We start from the raw sequence: 12460 nt of genomic DNA, 5'->3' as shown, positions 1-12460 counted from the left end.
AGCATAAGCCATGCATCGATAACTGATAACCGGCAAAATTCTGGCTATGCTACTATAAGAAAGAGGAACTGGAATCCAAACTGAATATTGTTCCATTGCACTGATAAGTTAGTTAGGTCAAACAATAGAAGAAAACAAAGAGATATTCCGTTTGAATTCCAGGCAAGCCTTCTTCGTCATCTGATGCAGGACGAAGTCTAGCAGGTCAGAGGTCAGAGGTGGCGCGAGATACAGTGATGGTGTTGCTCACAGCATATGGTCCACACCTGCTGCTAGGGATAATCACAAAACAAACGCCCGGTGCTGTCTCTTGATCCTGTTCTGTGTTGATTTTACAAATGGTATCAGAGGGGGCTGGGACTTCATCCATCTGTAGCAGCGATGACCCCCAGCACATTGCCAAGAAAGCACTTACCCACAGCTCAGGTAAAACAAAATTCCTGTTTGTAGGGTATGCAAATAGCCCTAAGAACATTAGTCATCATAAGTGCCGAACAAAACAGCTTGACCGTCCTACAGTACAACTGCCCCATGTGCTAGATGAGTTATATGACACATACTCTGAATGGAATATGTGTTTAGAAAACAGTCCCTCCAGGATTTCGCTGCATTCTTTTAGTGATCTCCACGGGCAAAAATGCTTGATTTTGCTGCGGCAATTCTGACCAAAAAAAGGTTGTTAACGTGTGACTTGATTGAACAATTTTATGCGGTTAAATTGCAGTGATTGGTTGAAATTGCACACTTTTTGTAATGTGGAGATCGAACAGTTTTATGTGATAACAGTGCAGTGAAGGGTCAATACTTCCCATAATATGCGGGGAATTCTGCAATCACAGAATTGCTCAATCCTGGAGGGACTGATAAAACACATTGTGCCCTGAATGCAAAAATACTAGTAGGTGTTGACGGTCCTACAGTGCAACTGCAACTGAGTTATATGCCACATGTACTCTGAATGTAACATGCATTTGTAAAACACACTGTGCCTAATTGAGCCCAAATTCTGGTGGCATATAGCCTCAATTTACGTTTTAATAAGCAGTTTTCACAATTCAATTATACCATTCCTGGGACATAGTGACATTTTTCTCAGATGGACAAGCTTGGTAAAGGGGCAATGAGTACTTACATAAATTCTGTGCCGTCTTTGCGTCCAAGATTCGCAGCTCCTTCGCCTTTTTCTTGAATTGCGTCACCCTGGCGTCTGTCTCATCCACCTCATGTTTCACTGTAGAAGGAAGGAATTGCATATTCAATTCTGAGGAACATAACTGGTATATGGAAAGTGCAGCAATGGCCTTGACCCATAAGAAATGATTAAATGTTTGCTTAAGTTTGGTATTTTCAATAATATATATTATTCTGGTTTATTTTGAAATTGTACATTCACATTATGAACACACTAGGTGACAATACACATTGGGAGCCTTACGGTTCTATGCATGAGACCCGTACACATATGGAGAAACAAAGACACAGTGGTGTTTAAAGGAGAATATGAGTAATGAAAGAGTATTTAACCCAACACAGGAACACACTCATCCAACTGGGCTCTAAAGCCAATGGAAACCAAGCTTTACACTCTAAAAAGACTCTGCCAGGTAACAACTACACCATTTAGATGCCAGCAGCTAGGCCCTCCATATTAGTTTCTCACACATTCATGTATAATACTAATGTAAGCCCTGGTCTGCTGGAGCGAGCCTGCAGCAGCAGCTTGTGTGTGTGTGTGTGTGTGTGTGTGTGTGTGTGTGTGTGTGTGTGTGTGTGTGTGTGTGTGTGTGTGTGTGTGTGTGTGTGTGTGTGTGTGTGTGTGTGTGTTGTAAGATAGTTGACAAACACAGCTCCCCTTCCCCAAGGCTCGTTCTGTCAGCCTCCCAAAGCCAGGGAGATAATTGTGTTCCCAGCGTAATCCTGGAGAGAGCCACACACTGCTGCTCCACTGAGCACACAGCACACAGGCAGACACACGCCACACAGGCAGGCAACACAGGCAGGCAGGCAGGCAGCACACAGGCAGGCAAGCGGCACACAGGCAGGCAGGCGGCACACAGGCAGGCAGGCGGCACACAGACAGGCAGGCGGCACACAGACAGGCAGGCGGCACACAGACAGGCAGGCGGCACACATACAGGCAGGCAGCACACAGACAGGCAGGCAACACACAAGCAGCCTACGACTCAGGAGACCGGCCCCAATCTTAATGACAGTGTGTCAGGGAGATTCCGCACGGTATAGGTGACACTATGTGTCAGCCAATCGTTCCTATTAAGTTTACCTCTACACAGATAATAATTAAATAATAATAATTCTTATTTACATACACACATATAGGTACGTATACATACAAACTAGCAGGACCCCTTTGTCTGGGAGCCACCCCTAGGGAGTGAGCATACTGTCTTTAAAACGAGAGGGAGAGAGAGAAAGATAAGGAAGGGAGGGAGGAATGTACAGTATACTCAGGTGGAGACGGCAGCGGCAGCAGGAGAAGGAGAGGAAAACTCCTCGGTCCCCCCCACCCCATCCACTCAAGATGGCTTATGGGAGTGGCAGCGCGCCTCGCCGCTAATCATCACAACTCCTCTATTTATTTAAGCCCAAGGTGTGAGTCTCCCAGGAAATACCCAGAACAAACAACCAGATCCCCAGAAAGTATCTGCATATTTGAAGAAACAATCAAAGAGGCAACAGCATCTCCTGAGCCGGTAGAGAGGAGAAGATGTTGCTTGAGGCACCCAACACAACCAGCCTCAGCCTCACTACCAGGCAGTTTGTCAACACAACACTTCAGGGAATATATTGTTTATACTATACACTGTGCTGCTGGAATAGGGAGGGTGATTCAATAATATGATTTAACCCCTCAAAACTAGTATAGAGTCAGACCTCAGTTATATTCTGAATTTTAAAGTGTGAATTTTGACATTGTGCTACTTGACAGAATTGCCTACTTTTATTTCATCACACTGTGGCAGAAATGTATTTTCTGTAAGCTCGCCATTACCTTGTAAATGATGATGTTTTTTGGGGTTTATTTTCCTGTAACAATTCATCAAAGTAGCAAAAGTTAAGACCTTGTCAGCTATACTCATTTGAATTGGTTAACCAGCTAGCTTTTAGTTGCATTGCTTGCTAGGTTGACATTTACTGAATGTATTTGAAAATGGATGGGTTTATTGGTGTTAAAATAGAGAAGGTATGCTATTTGAAGCAGCGGGCTGCTGATGTCATGCAGAAGCTGTCATTTTGTGTTTATACTTCTTCATAATGACAGCAAGTCTGATATCGGACAACAATAAACTGTTCATGATGTTGCTATGACAATTGTTTACATGATGTAAACCAGCCTTAATTATAAAACGTCTTGCATAGGAGTGAAACAATGTTTTGAAAACCTACATACAGTAAGTGTTCAATAATGACCAACCTATATGTGTTCAATGAACATCTGGGCTGAAAGAAATGTATGATTGGCGGTGAATTTTTTTAATAATTGGTACATGGTTGTAGAAAACTGTGTAAAAAATTAATTATCCAATTCTGACTTCCATGTGAAAAAATATATATATTTATATTGTGAAACTGTAATCCGAGGAGATGAGTTTGAGGCCCTTGATTTTACAGGGCTGTGAAAAGATCTTGTTTCACTGCATTTCATGGTGAATTATTTTCTGTATCCACTTTTCTCCCCGCATCATTTGGATACAGCCTATTATTCAAAACGCTCAGATTAGGTGAAGTGCCCCATGACATCCCTTGGCGATGACATCATGGACTCATAATGCCCCGGGTCAAGCGCAGTGAGACGGTTGGATGAGCCTTGTTCATGGGCCAAGAGCTTCTCACGGAGACCAAGCCTCAGACAAAGAAACTAGAGGCCCAGAGAAAATGAAACATCAGGAATCACTGATCTTCCCACAGGGACGTCTATGTTTTTTTGCAGGCAGTAAGTGGGACAACGATGGGCCATTTCGGGGCCCTGGTTACCCCCCCCCCCCCCCACACCTTGTGCGAGTTGGATGTTCCACATGGTTACCTCACACTCTCTGTGGGACGCTGTTGAAACATTCGCCAGCGCCTCAGCTGTCCTCACCCTCAGCTGTCCTCACCCTCAGCTGTCCTCACCCTCAGCTGTCCTCACCCTCAGCTGTCCTCACCCTCAGCTGTCCTCACCCTCAGCTGTCCTCACCCTCAGCTGTCCTCTAAAACAGACACATTATATATATTTTTTACATTTAGCAGACACTCATATGCAGAGCGATTTACAGGAGAAATGATGGAATTATTAAGTGCCTTGCTCAAGGACACATCAAGAGATGTTTCACCTAGTCGGCTCGGGGATTCAAACTAGCGACCTTTCGGTTACTGGCCTAACGCTCTTAACCCCTAGGCTACCTGCAGCCCCATTCCAATATGATATTGTCCCATTGTGCTTTTCCTGTCCTGCTGGGCTCGGGTTAGAAGCAGCAGCAGCGGCATAGGTTAGAGAGAGGGATGGTGATAGCTTATATCTAGCTCAAAGATATGCACCTTTGATGGGGGTGGCTCGTGGATCTGCGTACTCACATCCATACATCAACAAGTGTCTGCACAGCCAGGCGCTAAAATGTAACTTAGTTCTATTTTTTACGCTTGGCACTGCAAGTCACGCCTCTCCCATCTCCTCATTGCATTTTAGGAGCATATACAGTGGGGCAAAAAAGTATTTAGTCAGCCACCAATTGTGCAAGTTCTCCCACTTAAAAAGATGAGAGAGGCCTGTAATTTTCATCATAGGTACACTTCAACTATGACAGACAAAATTAGGAAAAAAAATCCAGAAAATCCAGAAAATATGATTTTTTATTAATTAATTAGCAAATTATGGTGGAAAATAAGTATTTGGTCAATAACAAAAGCTTATCTCAATACTTTGTTATATACCCTTTGTTGGCAATGACAGAGGTCAAACGTTTTCTGAAAACAATGTTTTCACACACTGTTGCTGGTATTTTGGCCCATTCCTCCATGCAGATCTCCTCTAGAGCAGTGATGTTTTGGGGCTGGTGCTGGGCAACACAGACATTCAACTCCCTCCAAAGATTTTCTATGGGGTTGAGATCTGGAGACTGGCTAGGCCACTCCAGGACCTTGCAGTGCTTCTTACGAAGCCACTCATTCGTTGCCCGGGCGGCGTGTTTGGGATCATTGTCATGCTGAAAGACCCAGCCACGTTTCATCTTCAATGCCCTTGCTGATGGAAGGAGGTTTTCAATCAAAATCTCACGATACATGGCCCCATTCATTCTTTCCTTTACACGGATCAGTCGTCCTGGTCCCTTTGCAGAAAAACAGCCCCAAAGCCTGATGTTTCCACCCCCATGCTTCACAGTAGGTATGGTGTTCTTTGGATGCAACTCAGCATTCTTTGTCCTCCAAACACGACGAGTTGAGTTTTTACCAAAAAGTTATATTTTGGTTTCATCTGACCATATGACTAACGGCTTTCTTCCTGGGATGAAGGAGAGGACCAAAACGCAGCGCGGCTAGTGTTCAACATGATTTAATAAAGATTATAACGTGAACACTACAAGAAACAAAACAATAAATGTGAAAAACGAAAACAGTCCTATCTGGTGCAGAACACAAAGACAGGAAACAATCACCCACAAACCAACAGTGCAAACAGGCTACCTTAATATGGTTCCCAATCAGAGACAATGACAAACACCTGCCTCTGATTGAAAACCATATTAGGCCAAACAACAAACCCAACATAGAAACACAAAACATAGAATGCCCACCCAGCTCACGTCCTGACCAACTAAGCAAAGACTTAACAAAGGACATAAGGTCAGGAACGTGACAATGACATTCTCCCAATCCTCTTCTGGATCATCCAAATGCTCTCTAGCAAACTTCAGACGGGCCTGGACATGTACTGGCTTAAGCAGGGGGACACGTCTGGCACTGCAAGATTTGAGTCCCTGGCGGCGTAGTGTGTTACTGATGGTAGGCTTTGTTACTTTGGTCCCAGCTCTCTGCAGGTCATTCACTAGGTCCCCCCGTGTGGTTCTGGGATTTTTGCTCACCGTTCTTGTGATCATTTTGACCCCACGGGGTGAGATCTTGCGTGGAGCCCCAGATCGAGGGAGATTATCAGTGGTCTTGTATGTCTTCCATTTCCTAATAATTGCTCCCACAGTTGATTTCTTCAAACCAAGCTGCTTACCTATTGCAGATTCAGTCTTCCCAGCCTGGTGCAGGTCTACAATTTTGTTTCTGGTGTCCTTTGACAGCTCTTTGGTATTGGCCATAGTGGAGTTTGTAGTGTGACTGTGAGGTTGTGGACAGGTGTCTTTTATACTGTTAACCTGTTGAGGACAGAGGGTGCTGTTTTCACTTTGGGGGAAAATCGTGCCCAATTTAAACGGCCTCGTACTCAATTCTTGCTCATACATTATGCATATTATTATTACTATTGGATAGAAAACACTCTCTAGTTTCTAAAACCGTTTGAATTATATCTGTGAGTAAAACAGAACTCATTTTGCAGCAAACTTCCTAACAGGAAGTGGAAAATCTGAAATCGATGCTCTGTTCTAGGGCCTGCCTATAAATGTCCTTGATATTTATTAGTATAGATGCACTTCATACGTCTTCCACTAGATGTCGACAGGCAGTGAGAGAAGAAATGGAGTGTATAACTTGATCTGGGGTCGAATAAAAGCTTTTTGTATGACGTGTCACCAGTTTCCTGTTTTCTGGAGAGCGCGTGAAGGGACCTGGTTTTGCCTTCTGAAAAGCTGCCGTTATAGACGACTAATATCTCCGGCTTTGATTTTATTTGATACATGTGACAATATCATCGTAAAGTATGTTTTTTCAATATAGTTTTATTAGATTATTGAAATTTATTCAGGACGTTAGGCATGTTGCGTTGTGTGCCTTTGTTCAGGAAGGAGAGCTTCGCGCTACTTTGCTAGCTTTCCGTGCTAATTGACTGGAGAAGAGGACATTCTAAATCCAAACAACGATTGTTCTGGATAAAGGACTTCTTGTACAACATTCTGATGAAAGATCATCAAAAGTTGGACACATTTTATTATGCTATTTCATATATCTGTCGAACATGTGAAATAGTCGTTTGCGCCCAGATTTTGGGTACTCTCTCGCTATAACTAAGCTGTATGTCGTAATGAAGTTATTTTTAGAATTCTAACACAGCCATTGCATTAAGAACTAGTGTATCTATCATTTCCTATACAACATGTATTTTCTAGTAACGTTTATGAATAGTTATTTGGTCTGAATAGTTGAGTGTCATAAAAATATCCACACATTCTGGGAAAAAGATGCTACGTTAGCACAATGTATAACCACTGATTTTAGCTCTAAATATGCACATTTTCGAACAAAACATAAGTGTATGTATAACCTGATGTTATAGGACTGTCATCTGATGAAGGTTTATGAAGGTTAGTGAAAATTAATATCTTTTGCTGGTTTATTCCCTATTGCTAACGTGCCTATCGCTATCGCTAACGTGCCTTGATGAATGAATGCGGTAGTGTGGTAGGCTATTGTAGTAAGCAAATATAATGCTATATTGTGTTTTCGCTGTAAAACACTTAAAAAAATTGGAAATATTGGCTGGATTCACAAGATGTTTGTCTTTAATTTGCTGTACACCATCGATTTTTCAGAAATGTTTTATGATGAGTATTTAGGTATTTGACGTTGGTGTCTAATTACTCTGGCTGCTTCGGTTCTATTTCTGACGGTAGCTGTGATTGTAGCTGCAATGTAAAACTGATTTATACCTCAAATATGCACATTTTTCAAAGAAAACATAGATTTATTGTATAACATGTTATAAGACTGTCATCTGATGAAGTTGTTTCTTGGTTAGTTAGGTTGGCTTTGTGCATACCTGTGCTGTGAAAAATGTCAGTCCTTTTTTGTATTTGGTGGTGAGCTAACATAAATATATGTGGTGTTTTCGCTGTAAAACATTTTAAAAATCGGACATGTTGACTGGATTCACAAGATGTTTATCTTTCATATGCTGTAATGGACTTGTTAATGTGTGAAAGTTAAATATTTCTAAAAAATATATTTTGAATTTCGGACATTTTGGAATGTGGGAGGAGTTCCGCTAGCGGAACGCCAGTGCCAGACAGGATAACAAGTTCAAACAGGTGCCATTAATACAGTGGAGGACAGATGAGCCTCTTAAAGAAGAAGTTACAGGTCTGTGAGAGCCAGAAATCTTGCTTGTTTGTAGGTGACCAAATACTTTTTTTCCACCATAATTTGCAAATAAATTCATAAAAAATCCTACAATGTGATTTTCTGGATTTCTTTTTCTCATTTTGTCTGTCATAGTTGAAGTGTACCTATGATGAAAATTACAGGCCTCATCTTTTTAAGTGGGAGAACTTGCACAATTGGTGGCTGACTAAATACTCTTTTGCCCCACTGTACCCACATGGGGGATTGAAAGATGAACTGAGGTGAACACTCCAGTCCAGTTGTTGGTGATAATACACCTTAAAGTTGGTTGCCAACTGACATATAAAGTACACAGAAGAATAAGAAGAAGTAGTCATAGAAGAAGACTACTACGACTGAAGGAGAGATTACTAGAAAATAACTAGGTGTCCCCTTCTATCTGTGGATTAAATGTCAGAGTAGAGAACACACAATTTTGTGCGACTCAAAATGGATCGCAATTCTACAAAGATCCAGAAAAAAAGGACATTGTGCAAAACCTTTTTTTTTTTATTGGTCCGTGGACCTACATAACGGGCGGGGGCTGCCAGTTGCCCATCCCTTATCTAGCTGCTATCTGCTAGAATACATGCTCACTGATTCAATTCTACCACACGCCGCATGTTTCCTCATATCTCCATGTGTGGACTGATGGGGCCTGGAGGGGGATATCACATGGTGCCTGCCAGTTTATTCAGTGTCCAGGAAGTGTGGACAGGATAACTACAGGTGGCCCTTTCAAAGCAATGGGAAAATGGACCAAAAAATACTCCTACTAGTCATCAGCCTTGTTTCCTTCCCAACTAAAAGTTTGCAAGTAAATAGAGTTATGCTATTGCCAAATAAAACCTTAACCACTCAACCTCCCCTTGAGGCTATGGCTTGACAGTTGATAAAACCACTTGCCAGCACCAAACGTGTTTTACTGACTGCCCAGTGGCTAAGATGTAAGACTCCAACAACAAGTGCCATCCCTCTCTTAGAGCCCTGTATTTGTTAATACAATCTTCCATGAATCCATTTATGAGGGAGCAGTTTGTGGTGGGTAGAGGAAGGGGGTGAAATTGGCAGCCAGCAGGTTTGCTGGAGCTTTCGGGCACAATGAAAGCATGGGGCCCATTTCTCGTCAGGATGTATCATTCCTATGACAGGCTGTCAGGCCCGACACATGGCAATAATGCAATCTTAATCACAAATTAACAGCGAGAGGCTGTAGTAATTGTTTTCATTGGCGAACCAAAAGTAGCACTTAGCGTCTACGCGAGAGCTATCGATGAGATCAGGAGGTAGGTCCATTTGGACAGGAATGAGCAGGGTGGGAGCATGTTGTGTTCCGCAGGGCACGTGGTAAACCGAGCTAGACAGCAGCTGGGCCTCGCATAGTGAAAAGCCTTTCACTGAAACAAACAATAGTGATGGCTCGTTAAGTTTTTATGGAGAACTCCGATCACACACAGATAAATTAAAGTTGAGTAAGACATGCTGAGTACATGTAGGACACAAATAACACTAAACTATGAATGACTTCTGCAGAGCAGCATGTCGGTTAATATTCACAGCAAAAATGGTGCATTGTTTAAAGCAAGGCCAGATGGAGCACTCAGGGGGAAAATGAGGTCTTTGGTTGATCTTGACCATGTCAGTCAGACTACAAGAATGTGTCAGTGTAATATAACCAGAGAGAGTTTCCCAATGCTTTGTTGGAACTACATATCAAGGGAGAAAAACACATAGGAGACTGGTACTGAAAAAGAAAGACGTTTCCAAATTACCGTTAAACAATAACACTGAAGGTATTTTGTGGCCAAGATAATCATATGCATGTTAGGCCCAGCCCAGGATAATAGTTACATTTCATTACCAGAGGAAGGGGAGTATAACAGCTTATTAAGGCCAGAGGAGCCAACCATAGAATGAAGGATTTTATTTAAAAAAAATAGATAAACTACACAAGCAATATAAACTGATTTGGACAGTTTAAGATGGCTTAGCGTCTGTGTGAGCCTTGTATGTGAGTTTTGGACCGTGGTAAGCTCTGGAGAGATCCTGATAACCAGAGTTCTTCCACACTTGGCCGTTCGCCGTGTTGACTGGGCCACAATCATTTTGCTGGTAGTCTTCCATGAGATATCTCCCTAAAGACCAGCCAGAAGGGCCCGGGGCATTAGAAAGCTAAACACTACCACATGTTCACTTCCGGAGAAAGAGACTGAGACTGGTCCGACGAAGCGCAGCCATCACCAGACAACAAACCACCAGAGGACAACGCCGAGCGATGGGAGGCCTTTTGGAAAGTAGTAACTGAAGAAAGCATTGATGACAGGTCCTGTACAGATGTATTTAAGGGCAGGCTGATGTAGAGTGGACCAGACAATGTGGAGTCTGGCTGTCCAGGAGGCTATTTATTCCCCACCGAATGTGCAATCTGCCTGCAAACATGTGTTCCGTCCTCCATCTCTCTGACTCACGCTGGGGATTGAGCCACCAGAGCTGCCATCCCCTCTAAAGGAGATGGATTCTGAGAGGGGCAGAGCCATTGGGTTCTGCCGATGCCTGCTTCAGCTGCAGCTCACACATCTAGATGTGCAATACTCAAACATTTTAACGGAATTGGAAAAATAACGATTTATTTCCAAGGATATTGGTTCTTTGGGATGCAGCTGGTTTCTCTAAAGGGAGGCTTTGGATATACACTATATATATACACAAAAGTATGTGGACACCCCTTCAAATTTGTGAATTTGGCTATTTCACCCACACCCGTTGCTGACAGGAGTATACAATCGAGTACACAGCCAGGCAATCTTCATAGACAAACATTGGCAGGAGAATGACCTTACTGAAGAGCTCACCTTTCCAACAAATCAGTTTGTCAAATTTCTGCCCTGCTAGAGCTGCTCCGGTTAACTGTAAGTGTTGTTATTGTGAAGTTGAAACGTATAGGAGCAACAATGGCTCAGCCGCAAAGTGGTAGGCCACACAAGCTCACAGAACGGAACTGCTGAGGAACCATTGCCTCTGGAAGCAATGTCAGCACAAGAACTGTTCGCCGGGAGCTTCATGAAATGGGTTTCCATGGCCTTGCAGCCACACACAAGCCTAAGATTTCCATGCACAATGCCAAGGGTCTGCTGAGGTGGTGTAAAGCACGCCACCATTGGACTCTGGAGCAGTGGAAATGCGTTCTCTGGAGTGATGGATCATGCTTCACCATCTGGCAGTCTGATGGACGAATCTGGCTTTGGTGGATGCCGGGAGAACACTACCTGCCCCAATGCATAGTGCCAACTGTAAAGTTTGGTGGAGGAGGAATAATGGTCTGGGGCTGTTTTTCATGGTTCGGGCCTTTAGTTCCAGTGAAGGGAAATCTTAACGCTACAGCATACAATGACATTCTAGACCAGGGGTGTCAAACACATTCCACGGAGGGCCTAGTGTCTGCAGGTTTTTGGTTTTTCCTTTCAATAAAGCCCTAGACAACCAGGTGTGGGGAGTTCCTAACTAATTAGTGATGTTAATTCATCAATCAAGTATAAGGGAGGAGCGAAAACCCGCAGACACTCGGCCCCCCGTGGAAGGAGTTTGACACCTGTGTTCTAGACGATTATGTGCTTCTAACTTTGTGGCAACAGTTTGGGGAAGGTCCTTTCCTGTTTCAGCATGACAATGCCCCAGTGTACAAAGTGAGGTCCATAGAGAAATGAATTTCGAGATCAGTGTGAAAGAACTTGACTGTCCTGCACAGAGTCCTGACCTCAACCCCATTGAACACCTTTGGGATGAATTGGAAAGTCGACTGCGAGCCAGGACTAATCGCCCAACATCAATGTCCGACCTCACTAATGCTCTTGTGAATGAATGAAAGCAGCAGAAATGTTCCAACATCTAGTGGAAAGCCTTCCCAGAAGAGTGGAGGCTGTTATAACAGCAAAGGGAGCCCAACTCCATTATAATGCTGATTATTTTGGAATTAGATGTTCAACGAGCAGGTGTCCACATACTTTTGTAGTGGACACCTGCCATGTAGTGTAGGACGATTGCTTAGTTTTGCATCTAGCCCAGCCAACAAGGCAGTTATAGGGAATAGACAGGGATGTGTTTTGGCAGTGTAAGAGTAATAACAGTGTAATTGTCTGTGTCAACATGTTGACATCTGCTTTTAAGTGTACATTCTCTGTTAGACGTTTAATGGAATACAACA

General features: G+C 43.1%; 1 protein-coding gene across 5 annotated transcripts in view; it reads right to left on the bottom strand.

The window, feature by feature from the left end:
- Positions 1-12460, bottom strand: part of diaph2 (diaphanous-related formin 2) — a 727774-nt gene that overhangs the window by 342741 nt on the left and 372573 nt on the right. For all 5 annotated transcript variants that reach the window (XM_055927231.1, XM_055927234.1, XM_055927235.1 and 2 more), the window contains one exon: positions 1133-1231. In XM_055927231.1, the coding sequence (XP_055783206.1) occupies positions 1133-1231 (99 nt within the window). The remainder of the gene's footprint in view (positions 1-1132; positions 1232-12460) is intronic.

This window comes from Salvelinus fontinalis, chromosome 6 (assembly GCF_029448725.1).
Source record: "Salvelinus fontinalis isolate EN_2023a chromosome 6, ASM2944872v1, whole genome shotgun sequence".
Lineage (NCBI taxonomy): Eukaryota > Metazoa > Chordata > Actinopteri > Salmoniformes > Salmonidae > Salvelinus > Salvelinus fontinalis.
The sequence above is the reverse complement of the archived record's forward strand: the minus strand, read 5'-3'. Positions and strand labels throughout refer to the sequence as shown.